Here is a 17,469-nt window from a genome sequence, read left to right on the forward strand (position 1 = left end):
TCGCCGCTTCATTTAAATTTACATGGCTGCCGCGCTGAGCCGATCAGCTGTTTGTCAGCTCAGCGCGGTAGTCTGGACGCGCGGGGGTCGACATCAAAGGCAAACAGCTGATCGGCTCAGCGCGGCAGCCATGTAAATTTAAATGAAGCGGCGATTATTTAAATCGCCACCGCTTCATTTTCCTATGCCTGGTAGTCTAATCTACATTCCTCTGTCGCCAGAGGCATGTAGTCTAGACGTACCCTTTAGTGTGTGACTGTTAAGATCCCAGTGTTGCATCTGGATTTATTTTTAAGCGTCTAATACTCAGTCTGCCAGCGATATTGGAAGAGTTAGGTGAGTTATATTCTTTGTATATTACAGCGTATAGCAAACATCATGAATGTTGTGGTGGTGTTGGTTTTTTTTTTTATTCTCACAGACCCATTGAGAAACTAAGCATAACTTGGAAGAGAAATGGATTAAAAATAAGCAGTGGAGTTAACAGTTTTGGGAGGCGTCTCACTATCACCAACCCAACATCTGCTGACATTGGAATGTACTTCTGTGAGGCAGAGATGAAAGATGGCACTGCTGAGCCAGCAAGAGCAAAGGCCTTCCTCTCCATAATGGGTAATTTTGAATGCAGTCTCTTTTATAGTAAAGCAGGTTTTAGACTCTGTATAATAGGAAATAGAATTGATACTTTAACATTTTGTCAACCTTACAGCTGAACCTCTCCCTTCTTGAATGGGACAAACAAGACAAAGTGGGGGTTTTCTTCCAAATTAATTCTGAGTTTCGTCTCCATGAATAGAATTAATTTAAACATAGGTTTTAAAGCATTTATGTGACTCTACTACCCTATGAAACTTAGGTTTAATTGTGAAGCTTGGGAAACCCGGTAGTAAAATCCTTATAATCCAGCTTCCACATCTCAGCTCTTAGCTACATTAAATCCTGATTAACTCCCACCTTGTTTGCTTCTAGCTTTAATATGTCATGTTGCTGATTCTGCAAGAGAGCTTTTTTTATATTGCCTTTTGTGAATGCCAGTCATGGGGTGAAGTGAAAGAAGAAAGTTGAACTTCAATGTTAGCAGCAATGTCTCCAGGGCTTAATTTGTAATGAAAGAGGTGCTGGGGCTACAGCAGGTTTTTTTACATAACGATACAGGAAGCCCAGTGGTGTGCAGGCAAGGAAGCCCAAGAAGTGTTAAACACTCAACCCTGGCAAGTCTTGGCACAAATTAAGCACTGCATGTCTCTGACTGCTTGTCTCTGGGCTCTGACATTTAAAGTGCATTGTTACATATGGGATACACTTTTAAACTATAGCAGCTTACTAAATGCCCGTGAATTTAGCATGGATTTTTTAATGTTTTCTTTCCAATTATTGCTAATTAGCAACATATGTATGTGTAAATTAAGCTTGTTGCCCATGTGGCCTGTGACTAATTAATCATGGCTTAATCTTTGACACTTCCCTAGGTGTTAAATTTAGACTGACTCCAGTGGGGATGCTGCTTATCACACAGGAGGGCCTAAATACCTTGGAGGATCAGGCCCTCAACAATGTCAATAATCCATCTCTTTGGGAGATATTGTGAAGGCTCATGCACTAAACCTATGGCTTTATTGAATGGATCAGGCAGGAGCAATCTGGTTTCAATTCAGAGAAAACAGAGATTGTACAAATCAAGGTGTAGGGATGCTTGCAGGGGAAACAACTGGAGAACTGCACAGTTGCATCCTCTGGCTTCATAAGAGATTGCAAATCACAGTAAAATACTGGTGGTGTGTTGATACTTTCAGTGTGGAGCCTTTCTAAATATTTGTGACTAAATGGGAGTCTCTCCTAGCATCAGTTGTTTTATGCTGAGCACTTTGAATGCTTTACCAAGCTTGGTGGGAAATCTTAAAAGGAAAAGAAAAGAGAAGCTTCTGAATTACAAGCCACTGCTGACTTCAGACTCTGGATCTAATTTCTTTCTTCCAGATACCAGGACAAATGACTGCCATATAAGTATCCTAAATAGGTAGATTATTGCTTTGTTAATGATATCTTGGCTGTTGATGATACTCAGAACTGATACATATAGTACTTGTTGCACATTATAGATACAACAGAAAATGTTATATTGTAAGACTTAGCATATAGGTTCCATTCTGTAAAAGCACTTTAAGGTACTTTATGTAAGATGAGCAATAGCTCCTTTCTATAGCAAGATGTATTCCAGTTTCATTTTTGTAACACTCTTTCCCTTTATATTTAGATCCTACTCTATGAACTTTGGTTCCAGCTTCTTTCCTCTGTATTCAATTTCTTAGAATTATTACCTTGCAGCCAGTCTTCTTTTAAGGAGCAGGGACACATTTCATTTATTTATGATTTTGATTTAAGCCTTTTTTTATTCATAAGATTGTATTGTGACTAGTTTAATTTTGCTGCTATGCTGTCACATCCTGCCTAGTGTAATACTTAAAGTAGCCTCTCAGTGTAAAAGGTACTTAAATGTAGTTAGAGTAAAACTGAGAAAAAAATCATTGGGGACTCATATTAAAATGGTCATGCCACCTTTGATTAGGAGCATGTCTGCTCTCTTATTGTTAGATGTTTGATTTATTTATTATCTCAGTTTTAGGAGGCTGTCAGTGAATGAAGTTATGGAAAGAGCTGTAGATGTGAACAAAGAGATGGAAAAACAAAAGCAGAAACAAATTGGTTACCAATTACTTTTACTTCATCCTGATGGAACAAGGCACTCTAGTTGCAGGTGTTTATTCAATGTGTCAGCATTGCCTGCTACATTTCTCTATTTATGAGTTTCTTGAACAGCAGGATAGATGTCTAATTCCAAACAGGAAGCAGAATCAAGACATTGGTGGTTAATTCATGAAAGAACTGCTGTTCAACCTCAGAATTTCAAAATTGAACAGAGCCATTGTTTAATTAGCAAGGGAATGGAAACAGGATACAAGACTCAAATAGCAGAGGTGCCTTCTGCTAATGGGTTGTTCTTTCTCTCTCAGCTTTATTTGGAGGTGTTTCCTTTATCACTTATATTATTAAAATCTGTTTGAGTAGCACTTACGAGGACTCAAGTATGCTTTTCTATTTATACGTACAAAATATTTGTACGATACACAAATTGTGTACGATGCCACATCACATCAAGAGCTGCACTTCTGGACTGAATGAATGTAATGAATGATCTCGTGCTGACAACAAAAATTGTGTTAATTGAACAGTTTTTATTTTTAAGTTATTATGACATATAAAATGCATGCGCTCAGACGATGTAGTGATAACAGCTGTGTAAATACTGGCTGGATACATACTTGGATAGATAGACCCTGCGCTTGCCATATTGAACATCAACAAGGATCGGGTAACAAGAACATTACAAAGAGTTAAAATTTCAAAACATATGATTCCACTCCCCAATCAATATGTCATGCAACTAAGAGCGTGGTCCAGAGCTGCTGTGCATCTCCAGCTCCTGACGACTTTAATAGAAGCCGAAGGAATCCTGTACTGAAGGGCCTTGTGGTCAATTTAAACCTTAGTAGAACCTGCAAGAATGTTCTTTTTAAAATACACTTGAGTTATATATGGGATGTAAAATCCAGGTTAACTAGTTACCCAGGTAAATGTTATCTTTAACTGGTTAAACTATTAAATAGGGGTAGGCCCAGATGCCCTCCCCTTCCCACCCCCCACTGCCCACCACAGCTGGGCTGGAGTGGGCCCCCACCATGGGGAAGGGCTGCTTCAGACAGTGAGGGTATGTCTACACTACAAAGTTAGTTCGAACTAACGGACGTTAGTTCGAACTAACTTTAATAGGTGCTACACTAGCGCTCCGCTAGTTCGAATTTGAATCGAACTAGCGGAGCGCTTAGTTCGAACTAGGTAAACCTCATTTTACGAGGACTAACGCCTAGTTCGAACTAGCTAGTTCGAACTAAGGGCTGTGTAGCCCTTTAGTTCGAACTAGTGGGAGGCTAGCCCTCCCCAGGTTTCCCTGGTGGCCACTCTGGCCAACACCAGGGAAACTCTATGCCCCCCTCCCGGCCCCGGACCCCTTAAAGGGGCACGGGCTGGCTACGGTGCCCGTGCCAGGTGCAAGCCTGCCAGCACCCAGCCAGCAGACCCTGCACCTGGCACGGCACAGAGCCACCCACCCGATGCCCCCCAGCCCACCCCCTCTTGCCGGGACCAGGCTGGCGGCTCCCGGGAGCTTGCCCTGGACCGCAAGAGGCGGGCATCTTCCTGGGCTAGTGCAGACATCGTGGACCTTGTCCACGATCTCCGCACTAGGCACAGGAAAGTGGCCGTCTAGGGCAGGAGAGCTGCCAGCCTGGCCACCCAGGAGCAGGTGTGCATGAAAATCAAGGGGGTCCACTGAGACCCCCGACTCTGAGCCGTGAGCTTACAATGGCCGTCCTGGGTCAGTCCAAAGGTCCATCTAGCCCAGTAGCCTGTCTGCCGACAGCGGCCAACACGAGGGACCCTGGAGGGGATGGACCGAAGACAGTGACCAAGCCATTTGTCTCGTGCCATCCCTCTCCAGCCTTCCACAAACTTTGGGCAGGGACACCACTCCTACCCTCTGGCTAATAGGACTCCATGGACCCAACCTCCATCACTTGATCTCACTTCCCTTTAAACTCTGTTCTTGTTGTAGCCTTCACAGCCTCCTGCAGCAAGGAGTTCCACAGGTTAACTATTTGCTTTCTGAAGAACAACAACTTTCTCTTACTAGTTTCAAGCCTGCTACCCATTCCTTTCCTTTGGTGTCCTCTAGTCCTTCTTTATGGGAACTCAGGAAGAACTTTTCTTGATGCACCCTCTCCACCCAACCCCTGCTTTTAGAGACCTCTATCCTGTCCCCCCTCCGTCTCCTCTTTTCTAAGCTGAACAGTCCCAGTCTCTGTAGCCTTTCTTCATCTGGGACCTGTTCCCAACCCCTGATCATGTTAGTTGCCCTCCCCTCTCCCAGCCTTTCTCTTCCCCTCTCCCACCTCCTTTTCCCAGTCTCCCCCAGTTTTTTTCAATAAAGACAGAGTCAATGTTGGAAGAAACGTTATCTTTATTTTGTACATCAATAAGAAGGGGGGCTAGGGAAGGGTAAGTGGAAGGAGGTGAGGGAGGAATGGGGTACGAGCCCCCGATGGGGAGGACTGGGCTGGCTCTGCGGGCTTCTGGGGGTGGAAGCTCTCCTGCAGCCCCCCAATTACTCCCTCTCCCCAGATGGCAGCCTGCGGCAAGTGCAGCCGGGCTGATGGCCGAGTGGTGTGATGTGCCCAGTGTGGGCACTCAGGGCACTCCAAGCCAGAACGTCTTTGCAAGCGGGGCACCCCTTAGAACTGTGTGTCCGGGGTGGGGGTCGGGACCCTTTAAGCGCAGCCCTCGGCTAGCCTGAGACAGCATCTCCATGCTCTAAGTCCTCCTCTGATGCCCTGCCGGCACTGCTTCCGGCCATCCTTAAGCCCTGTTCAGAGTCCACTCAATGTGGACTTGCTAGTTCGAATTAGCAAAACGCTAGTTCGAACTAGTTTTTAGTTCTAGATGCGTTAGTTCGAACTAGCTTAGTTCGAATTAACTAATTCGAACTAAGTTAGTTCGAACTAGCGCTGTAGTGTAGACGTACCCTCTGTTACTATCGTGGGTGGGGGCTGCTCTGGCTGAGCCAGAGTGCCCCGTCCACGGCAGGCCCTGCAAGGTGTTGCTTACTGGTTAATGGGTTAACCATTCACATCCCTAAGTTGTATATTAAAGTCACACATAGCAGTTGACAAATCTGGAGATATATAATATACCAGAACACAGTATAAAGCCTGCTAGCCTCTTGTTATGCTGCCATTTTCTAGCTAGGGTGGCAATGCACCTTCTGACATCTTCATATTGTCCCAGCAAAGATGAACTGAGACAGTTCCAAGCTCTGGTTTTATTAGCTTCACTTGTTATAAATTTTTTAAAGGATCGTATGTTCCTCAGTTGGCAGAGTAACTGTTTGGGGAAGATTTGTTGCAGAGTAGGTAAAAGCACATTTGTTTTACCGCTAACTGTCTGAAGATTAATTGAAAGTCTGCTTATGACCAAACTCATTTGAAAATTGAGCTAATTTTTAAAAATCTTTTACTCCAGTTCTTCAAATTCCTTTAACAGTTATTTTTAAACTGAATTTTTCTACAGGAGATTATGAATTCCAGGACTGCGCAAGTGTGGAAAATGAGAATGAAATGACTGTGCTTGAAAGCAGACAGAGATTGAAAACAAAATCTGAGCAAAATGGGAGGGAAAGTAGCAGCAATACAAAGACATCACAATGGTCTTCGGGGACAGAGTAGCAGTATAAAATTTAGTGGCAGGTATAAGGGAATTGAAGAAAATATAATGGAACAGAGGAAAATTACACGATGAAAGATTAATCTTCCTTGAGTATTCTTTCTGTAGCTGGAAGCATTGGCCAACATTTTCTTTCTTTCTTTTTCCTTTTTTTTCCTGAGAGAGCTTTTGGATCCTAGCTGGATATGGTTATTTCCAGGTATAAGATCCTAACTATAGAAAATAAGGCAGGTGAAGCTTCTAGGCCTTGCTCCTTTCATGTAGGCTGCAGCGTAGGGTTGCCAGGTGTCCGGTATCCAGTCTGGTATTTGAGCCCTCTGCCCGGTAAAAAAAATCAGACAATACCGGACACTTGCAGTGTCCGATATTCTCTGATTTTTCCAGCTGGACACCGGACGGAAGCCTGACGTGGGCAGCCCCACCCCCGCCAGGCTGCTGCTCAATCACAGGCTCCCAGAAGTGTTTGCGGGATGCGGTTGTGATCGCTGCTTATCCCACGTTCCTTTTTTTTTTTTTTTTCTTTGCTGGACCAAAACTACTGGGTGTCTGGTATTTTTTGGGAGACCATCTGGCAACCCTAGCTCCAGGGAGTTTTATCAGGCACCAAAGATACAGAATTTTTTAGTCCATGGGATTCAGATCCCCATCCAAAAACTATTAAACTACCACAAAGGGCTGACCTGGCTGGAAGCTGAGATGAACTATAGTGTGGCTGGCAGTCACGGGTAGGTGGCCCATCTGGCTACCTTTTACAGTAAAAATCAAAAGCTTCAGAGGGGTAGCTGAGTTAGTCTGTACAGGATAAACAAGGATGCCACAAGCCAAACCTTGAAGCCAGAGGAGGGCATTTTAGTTAAAGATTCTGTTTTTGCATAAGGGAAATAAAAGTACAATACACGGCCTTTTCAAAGCATGGAATAATGGGAGTCCCTTGTATATACGACCCACTTGACTTACACAAACATGAATTCAGAGGCTTTGGGGAGGTTACCTAAAGTAGTGTTTCTCAACCTTTTTTTTTTTATAAAGTACCCCTTTAAAAAGAATTATAAGTACCCCCAGTACCTACAGTTTTTAGACACACAATATTTTTTTCTACCATTGCAACACATTTGTTTAAACAACTTAGTTGTAGCTGAGCGGGTGATGAAATTTTTGGGTGTCAAAAGTGCAAAAATAATAAAGCGCTGTAAAACTTAAAACAAAAATTCAGTTTTCTCCAAATTTCAGTTGTTTTGATGTGTACCCCCACCCCCAGACTTCTCTCGAGTACCCCTAAGGGTGCTCGTACCACTGGTTGAGAAACACTGACATAAACCGTCTAAAGAGGGTAGACCTGAGTTGTTCCCAGGCTTCACAAACATTTGGGCTGGAAATGGAATCTTTTTTTGCTTTCATTATTAGATTCATTCTGTGATTGGTACCTCTTTCTCCCTTTTTTAAATTTTGAACATTTTACAAAGTTCTTTCAAGTGTGTATTTATTCAGGTGTCTGTCATACATTACAATGCAAACGTGTATGATACTAGGTTCTCCCTGCTCTGCAGATAATACTGTTCTAATTACAACCATGCTTGAATAACATTGTTTCTAATTTACAGTACCATATTACAGATCACCTGGATGTAGTCTGTGTAGGTCTACAATAGATCTTTAATTTTTTTAAAGGCCTGGTTCAAAGAAACTATTATCAACATTTTTAGTATGGACATGGCTGAATGATACAGTTCTACTCCCAAGATGGACTGATTTTTATCCACCTTCACTCTAAATTACTTTAAAGCCAATGGTTCCACCGTCCTTACAGGATGTTGAGTGACTGACTAATTTAGTTTATATTAATAATGGAGACAGTTTCCACTCAAATATCCAGGGCTGAATTTCTGGCTGATATAGAAATATTGACGTGGTAGAACCCTGGGGCTTTTTCTGCTCTTCCTGATATTCATGCATGTATCTTGGATTAGGTCACACATTTCTGATGCAGCTTGAAAGGTGTGTAATGGATGCTGACTCTTATCTTTAGAATTTTAAAATCACTCACCATGTAAAACTCTGAGAGGTTTGGATAGTACCAGATTTGCTGGCTCCCAAAGGGATTGCAAGGAGTCTGTTTACAGAATGTGAACAGTACTTAAAAAGCCTTAACAAGCCTCAAATATTAAAACTACCTATTTATATTCAGGAGCTTCAGGGGGTAGCCGAGTTAGTTGATACCATCTACATGTTTTGTTATTCTATAAAGTGCTACCAGACCACTTGTTGTTTACTTATATTCAGATAGCCTTTGTTCCTCTTGCTTGTTCTTGGTCCTTTAATTATGATAGACCCGTATCCATACAACTATACTATCTTAGCCAATATAATATCTGCTATTTTGGTCTAATATCTAATCTGCCATTTATTTTTAACCATCACTCTGCACTACCAGGAGTATGAATTCAATGATTTCTTAGGTCTCTTTCACCTCTTACTTCTGATTCCATAATTAATTAAAATCAGACAATTGGCCTGAGCCCAAGACATACTTACCATCCTCTTGAAATTGGTGTTTCCTGAGACTTCCGATATCACAGTGTGAGTTGTGTGGTGAAATTATAATGCTCACCTATTTCCCCACCTCCTTGTTGCCTCAGATGTGAATGCTCAATTCACATATCATATGATTTAATCCAGTTGTTAATCTATACTCTCAAACCTTGGGTCCAAGATACACTTAGCTTGCTGGAGCTGAGCAAAGTTCCCACACCATTTTGCTGGGTTTGGGTCTGTAGATCAAATTCTAGAGACAGTCCCTGTGCCAACACCACCACTGAGGATCCTGTGGTCCAGTTGCTTTGACCCTGAAACTAGAACCAGCTCCCAAGCTTCCCCAGTGACTTTCAGATGCTATCAGAGTTCCTTAAAGCTGTGGGACCCTCCAATTTATTATTTTCCTCTTTCATTGACTACAAGACTATATGACTAAGTGACATCTACTCTGCAAAGAAATTTTTAAACACGTTTTAAACACAAATTTTAATTTTAGGTAGCACAAGAGATACACAGATATAGGGTAAAACAACAAGATCTGTATGCAAGCCCCTGTCTCAGTTTCCTCACCACTCCCAAAAGACATTTGGGATTTGGTTAGAATCTTTTGAGGGTCCTGGAACCCTCCTTCTTCCTCTATCTTCTTCTCAGTCTTAATCTGCTTTTGTTTCTGGTTTCTACTTCCAAAATGGCTTGTGAGAGAGCCCTTCTTTTATGAAGTTTCAATCCCCTGTGTTTGATAGCTACCATAATTGACTTCAAGTCCTTCATCCTGTGATTTCACTTGGAAGAAATGGTATCTCTGGTCAGTAGCTAACTCATTATCCAAAGGAGTTTCTATTTAAGCAGGAGATTCATCAGGTTAACAACCTTTCATTATTTTGAATTGCCTTCTGTCCATGTCTCCATGAATCCCAGTTCAAGATGGAGGCAAAAAAGACAACAGGAAAGGCACAATGCAGTTTAACAATGAAAACAGTAGTCCTGAAACAAAATCGTGGTTATACTTTGATAGAGATACATACACGTATACACTAATCCATAACACTGGAAAAAAGCCCTTTTTATTAATCAAATTTTTATCCTTTTACGTTACTAGTTTGAATTTGGTTCCAGTTCTGTTGTCATCAGGTAGCTATTAGTCTAAGTGAACACATTTGTATCACCATAAAACAAACAACCCCGCTTCTCTCTCTCTCTCTCTCACACACACACACACACACACACACACACACACACACACACACACACACACACACACACACACACACACACACACACACACACACACACACTAAAGCAAAATAAAACACCACCACAAAACCTGAACAAAACACCATTGTAATTGGCAACAAAAAGCTGGAACTTGCATTCAACTGGCAAGGCGGCAAAGGCCCCAATCCAGAAAAGTCACTTAGCACCTACTTTCCTGTTTCAATGGATTAGGGCCCAAATTACCATTTACCATACTGCACCTGTTCTGTAGATAAAAATAGACGTTCACTTAAGGCTGTAAAGCTATAGTACTTTTACAGTACTAAAAATTGATTTAAGTGTGTCTAAAAACACATGTAAATGATTCAGTGTGAAAAGCTAGTAATTACACTGATATATTGTACAGATTTTTTGGCTGCTTATTGTAGGTTTAGTAGTCCAAGGTATTAAGCACTCTATCCTTGGTCTTGCAAAGCACTTAAGCACATTTTACTTTAAGCATGCAAGTTATCTTGATTAAGCCAATGAACTACGTAATATTGCCTGCTGCAATCATTCAAATAATATCCAGAAATCATCAGCTTGACTTTAAAATTATGAAAGCTTAACAAATAATACATTCTGGGTTTCTTTTATTTGGCTTCTGAGTCAGACTTCTCATTTTTATGCTCTTCTCCACCACTTTGAGGGATAGAAACTTATACTTTGGGGGGGAGGGGTGAAAGTTGAAATTGTCACATGATAACATAATTCCAGGAGTTGGGACCAAATGTTACATTAGCAAAAAAAGTCACAAGGATTTGCAACTCCGTTACTCTCATGTTTAAAGTTCAAGTTTAACTTTAAGCACAACATTAAGTTGTTGCATTACCAAGTAAGTGCTCAGCAATGTGAGTTATGCCATCTGTGCCTTGCCCTGTGATCCTACAATGAGTTTTATGTGCAGCTTTTCAATTTGAGTAATGAACGAGACTTCATCTGCAATACATAACAATTTACTGTGTGTGTTATCAGTAGCTGTATTAGTTGGGCATTGAGGATCAATAAGGTTACAGTTAAATTATTAAAATATAAGAAATTGCACGGACAGTTCAGCTTATTGGTTTTGCCCTATAGATGAGTTTTCCAGACCATTTCACATCTTTTTCCCTTCATTTGCTGCACAGACTTTGACAATTGGATTTGTTGTCCTTTGTTTAAAAGAAATCTAGACATGTAATATCTGTAATGGGTCTTTAGCTGGAAACCACTTCTCTACATTGGAGATAACATCTTCTAGAGCCATGGTGGGGAGGTTGGAATCCTGAGTTCTAATTATGTCTCTTTTTTGTACTGACTTGCTATGTGGGTATGGGCATGTCACTTAACCTCTCTGCAAAATCATGTAATACTTACTATACCACTAAGGGTACTGTGAGGAATAGTTAATATTGTAATATAATATACATTGGGATTGTTATATGATCTTATTCTATTTAGGTAAATGAGTAATGCCATATAGTTAGTCCTAAGTGTGTTTGTCTGGACTGTGGAATTACTTTTATATTGTTGAGATGGGTTTGAGATGGAGACAGTCTAAATCTATGTTGTACTGTCTTTAACCCACTATAAATATTCTTGTATTCTTCTAGAAGAAATGCATATAGCTTGCTCTTGCAGGCAAGTCATATCCCTTTTTCTGTATTTTCCACTTTTTTAAAGAGGCGGTTGATGCACTGTTTGTGCTTAGTTATGCTATGATAGCCTTGTTGCTATAATCAAATAAAATGCTTCTGAAAACAGTACTCAAATGATAATCACATTAAGTAAAGTGTGACAGTTATTAGTTACCAGGATAATCACTGCAACTTTAATGCCTGTGGGACTTTGACATGATACTCTTGAATTTTTATGGTGCATAGATTAAGTAGTTACATGACAGAGAGTTCTACAATGTCCTCAGTCTAGTCTTTGTTTAATGCAACCACTAATGTCTTTTGCTTAGTCCTAATAATAAACTGTCAGTTTTGTTGCTTATTACAACATGTTCAATTAGAGCATTAAATCTGTTTTCAACAAATAAAACTATTAGGAGGTTTTTAATAGACTGTGCCTACCCTCTGCAATAGGCTCACTAACATGATATGGCACTCTATTTGACATGTTTCATGGCTTCATGAGAAGCTGGAGTTTAGCTTAGATACTGAAGCAAACTATTCCATAAAAGACTGTGCTGTAAATATAAACCTTTATGAACCTCTTGGGATGGCCCTTCTAAACAGAGAATTAAAACATTCCATGATTCAAACATATAAAATGAAAAGTAGCCCCTGCACTGAGTATTAATTTGCTGTGTGAAACCCTAAATATAAATTGGCATTGGCTCAGCTATCTTTGAAATTCATATTTATCACAGCAAAAAAACAACAACAAATTCCCATAATCCCCAAACAGGAGATGAACTAGACAGTTTGTATAATACTATATTAAATACAGTATTTGTGAGGAAACAATATTAAATTCTTTAAATCAACCTCAGTTTTCATTTTCTTGTTTGTTTCTTTCTCTTCTAAAGAGCCACCTTATTTCACTGCTGAGCCGGAGACTCGAATTTTGGCTGAGGTGGAGAAAACAGTGGATCTCTTATGCCAAGCAATGGGTGAGTGTGCAGTACATAAAGTATATGAAGCTGTTTAACAAGTGTAGAAGCGTGGAAAAAAATAAATGCACACTTCCAGTATCAATTCTTAACATTTTGGGGTGGGTTTCAGTAGAGTTCTGACAATTTACAACAGCTGAAGAGCTGCCCTTCACCTTTAGAAAATCGGTCTGTTCTTTTAGTTTTGTTTTGTACATATGATACAAGGAAATGGATTTTTTTTATATAAGAGCCGGGTAACATTAGTGCTGCTTGTCTGCTTAGCAAAATAGCCCCGGCTCCTTCTCTTCACGTCCCTTGCTTTAAAGGATACTTTCTACAATTATAGTTAGCTAAAAAGGATTAGGGTCTTGAGCCAGTAAATTAACTGAAGTAAAACAATGGCTTTGGGACTCATAACTTGGGATGCCAAGAAACAATCAATAATTCCAGTACTCCTGGCTGAAAATTATGGTGCTTTTATACTGAGTAGAAATGTCTGTTGCAGTATTGTTCAAGTGTAGTAGCATTTCTACAGCAGCATTCTTTCTTTCCATTTTTAATTGTAAGGTGTTTTAGTGCCGTAACAACCTTCCAAATGCTTTTAACTGGACTTAAAATGAATGATTTTTAGATACAATTCTAAAGAAGCAGAAGCATGCCCTCTAATTAAAAAATAGAAAGCATCCTAATGAAATGATTACAAGAGTAAGATGCAAGTTTCTAATCCTGATTATTAAGTTTGACTCTGCCACTGCATATATTTATGATCTTGCCGTATCATTTAACCTTGTGGTGTCTCAGGATTCCCTGACCATAAAAGGGGATAATCATGTACACCCAGTAAAATCCTTTGATGTCCTGAGATGGAAAGCTCCATAAGTACAAAGTATTGTTATTAACACAGTTACATGCAAAAGAGCAGTGTGACAACTGGAAATCATTAACTATTTTCCAAATACTACCTTTTCCAACATCAGCTGTTTTTCACAATATAAATAGTCTTCACGGCATGTTATATCCATTCTTACTAACCCACCCTACCCCCTGCCTGTGCCAAATGAAGTGATGCTGAGTACTATCAGATCATATTATGGTAAATATATTGGAATTTTCTGTTACCCAGATGAAATTCTCACCAAAGTTGCTTCTGTTATTTTTTAAATCACACCATTAGCTAAGCAGGCTATAATAATATTTTTCTGAGATTGATGAAGCATGTGGCAAGCAAATAACTCATTCCCCAGCCGTTAGTTCTCCTATTGGGCAAGGAGAGTCCATCTAAAACCCCAACAGTTGTTAACAATTAAAAGAAAAAAACCTGCACTTGAAGGGTCATGCCAGACCTCATGACTTTCAGACCTACTCTTCCATCTAGCTCTCCAGGGGTACATCTACATAGCAGGACTAAAGTGGAATGAAGCTACGCCACTTCAGCTAGGTTAATTGCATAGTTTAAATTGAAATAGCTTACTTCAGCTTTTGGCAATGTCTACACAGCAGGAAGTCAGAAGTCCTCCAGTTCAACATTATTTCACAATAAAGGCTGGCAATATAGACATGCACAATGTTATTTCGGAATAACACCAGTTATTCTGAAATAACATTGCTGTGTAGATGTACCCTAGGGGACCAGTGGAGCATTCCTAAGTACCCTTATGGCTTGAGACTTGTCTGTGCAGTGGAACTCTCTTATAGTCAAATCAGTTAATATACCTTCATTGTGGATACAATCCCTGAATGTATGGATGGATGGATGGATGGTTGGATGGATGGATGGACCTCAGAAACCCATCCCAAAGCAGTTCTTCTGCAAGGGTGTTGGTTAGCTATCTAACAGGCATGCAATGGGACTCCTGGCCGCATTCCAACTCAATATAAATGAAGAAGAGTGGGGCTCAGAGGCATAGGATTGATGAGGGAAATACTTGATCTGGGATTACAAAGATTGAGCTGCCACAAATCCTGAAAAAGAGGTTGCTGCTCCTGTTTCAGCTCAGGATCTGGAATACTAGTCCTGGAGGTGCTATAGAGCTACCCTATGCCCTGGCCACAAGTATGAAGGTGGATTTGATTTCCCTCTGCTCCCGTGGAGGTCTCTGCACAAAGCATATTTACTCAGCTTTTGCTCACTGTAAGTGTGAGAGACAGATTAATTTCACAGTATAAGTAGAGATTAACTACAGAGAACATTGCAACCTGCACAGATTAGTTTTTTCTTCTTCTTCACAAATGGAGTTTCAGTATATCCAACTGCACTGTAACCAGGCTGTAGTGTATATCTCTCAGCAGCCATTGCTGCTTTGTGCATTTTCAATGCACTTGCTTTATGTTGTTCTTTATGTACTTATAGAAGATCTGGAGCTGCAGGGAGCACTCGTGGTGTCATGGGAGTAGAGTTAATTGGGCCACAGTTCTAGCTGCGTAGGTGGAAGGATGCTTGTGGGACACATCAATAACCTGCTGGGAAATGGTAGTGCTATAAAAAAACAAATAACACAAATCATCATCGAAACTTCTCTAGCCTTTAATCCAAGTTCTCAAATCACTTACAATTGCTAAAATTCAGAGCATGGCCATAAGATTGTTAACCCTATTTACAAGGTGGGGAAATTGAGCCACAGAGTCATTAAGTTACTTGCCCAAGGTCATATAGCAAGTAGGAAAGCAAGAATAAAGTTCAGCTTTCCTGGCTCCCAGTCTCCTCTCTAACCATTAGATTAATTTTCTAATCTTGGTAGAGTGCTTTGAAAAGTGTATGGCACTCTATAAATGCTAAGTATTATGATAATTTTATTTTATTAGACTGCATCCCCTCAAACAGCAAAGTAGGACCTAGGATAGGCAAAATGTCTAAGAATAAAGATCTTTAAAATGTTTTGTTCTCTAGATTTTCCATCAGAAAGCATCAGGGAGAAATAAAGAGAAAATTCATAATTGTTTCTGCTGTTTTTTAAATTTTCATTACAAAATGAAAAAAGGGAATTTTGTACAATTTCAAAGGCAATTTTTCTGGGAAGATCATTATAAGTCCAAGTGAATTCTATTCACAGGCTCCCGCATGCTTAGATAAGATCCTTGTTTATCCATGTGAGATAAGATTCATTACTGTGGAGTAGGGGAACATATCCAGGGCTGACACACAGGAAATCAAGAGATGGAAATATTTAGTTTGTCAGCTGAATTAATTATTAAAAGGTGTATTTCACAGTGATTATAGGATTAGGTTTTTTTGCTATATTGCTAGTGGGAGGGGATTTGAGGAGTGACTCTAATGTTAAAGTTTCAGGCTATGTTTACGCTACAGAGTTTTTGTGGAAAAACAACCATTTTTCCACAAAAACTCAAGAGTGTCCACACTTCCAGCACGTTTTTACACAAAAATATCAAAAGAACAGAGGGATTTTTGCACAATAGGTATTCCTCTTTCTACAAGGAATAATTCCTTTTTGCGCAAGAGTTTTTTGCGCAAAAAGAGGCAATCAGAAAAAGCACAGGTGGCCTGGTGGCCATTCTGTAAATAGCAATCAGAGTTTCCTTTCGAGAGAACGTCCATGCAGTCTGGACTCTCTCTTGCACAAAAGCACATCGCTTTTTCAATGCACTTTTGCAGTGTGGACGCACTCTTGCGCAAGACGTTTTTACAGAAGATCTCTTCCACAAAAAGCTTTTTGCGCAAGAAGTCTGTAGTGTAGACATAGCCTCAGAGGGGTAGCTGAGTTAGTCTGTAACAGGAAAAACTTAAAAAACAACGAATAGTCTAGTAGCACCTTAAAGACTAACAAAACATAAGGTTTGGGTCAAAGTGTTGAATGCCAGGTTTCATTATCTGAATGCCTATCAAATCTAATATGTGGAGAAATTGAGTTGTTATTATTTAAACTTGAAATTTTTTCCAGTCTCTTCTGTATCAGGAGGAATATTCCATTCTGTTTCTTCATTACTGTGTGATAATTTGTATTTGCCTAGGGGATTTTCAAGAGATGAATAACACCCGCGTTGAGAACTCTGAACATAAGAGTTTAAACTAATTTTGTGTATGGGCTGTTGAATGAAATTGAAATTGTGCCTGTTGCATGGTGGTTCTTTTATATCTATTTCTTATCAAACACCACATACTGTGTGCAACGCTTTTCTTTCTGGGGCAATTTTCAGCTTCTGAGGTGATTTTGGCAATTGAGGCATGTTTGTATAAATAGCATTAGGGTGAGTCAGATGCTTTTTTTCTGCTACTTCTTATTTTCTGTTTATTTTATTGGGGTAAATACAACTTTTCCCTCACCCAGAGGATGAATAAAATTCAAAGGAGACACCAATTGATATGTCATGTTAGTAACGCTGAGATTTTCAAAATAATGGTGGTGTTGTGTCCCCTAATAGTAGCTTGAAATTCACTGCCTCTCCAAGGCTCTAGGCATCATTTGGGCCCCATCCTAAGGTCTTAAATGAGGTGCGGGTCCTTCCCTAGAGTGAATTTCACTCCTTAAGGAATAAACTCTGCAGCTGCCTGGTGATGCAAGCAAGTAACTATTACCCCTACTTTACATATATGAGACACAGAGATGGCTCAGCACTGCTTAAAATCAGGCAACCTCAGTTCCCATTGACTACTTCAGTTGCCTAGATATTATTGCAACAGGTGCATTAGAGATCTATAAGGTAGACAGATGGATGACAGACAGGGACTGTAATGGGATCATCTAATCCATACTGAGCATAGATGAGGGGTGGGAGAGAAGGGAGTCTCTCTCTTTCTTGAGATCATACCTTTA

General features: G+C 40.2%; 1 protein-coding gene across 10 annotated transcripts in view; it reads left to right on the forward strand.

The window, feature by feature from the left end:
* The window catches only part of SDK1 (sidekick cell adhesion molecule 1), an 844,750-nt gene that overhangs the window by 590,345 nt on the left and 236,936 nt on the right, over positions 1–17,469 (forward strand). For all 10 annotated transcript variants that reach the window (XM_089769286.1, XM_075899625.2, XM_089769291.1 and 7 more), the window contains 2 exons: positions 422–612; positions 12,635–12,718. In XM_089769286.1, coding sequence (XP_089625412.1) covers positions 422–612; positions 12,635–12,718 — 275 coding nt within the window. The remainder of the gene's footprint in view (positions 1–421; positions 613–12,634; positions 12,719–17,469) is intronic.

The sequence above is a fragment of the Pelodiscus sinensis genome, chromosome 15, assembly GCF_052426305.1.
Source record: "Pelodiscus sinensis isolate ZL-2025 chromosome 15, ASM5242630v1, whole genome shotgun sequence".
NCBI lineage: Eukaryota > Metazoa > Chordata > Testudines > Trionychidae > Pelodiscus > Pelodiscus sinensis.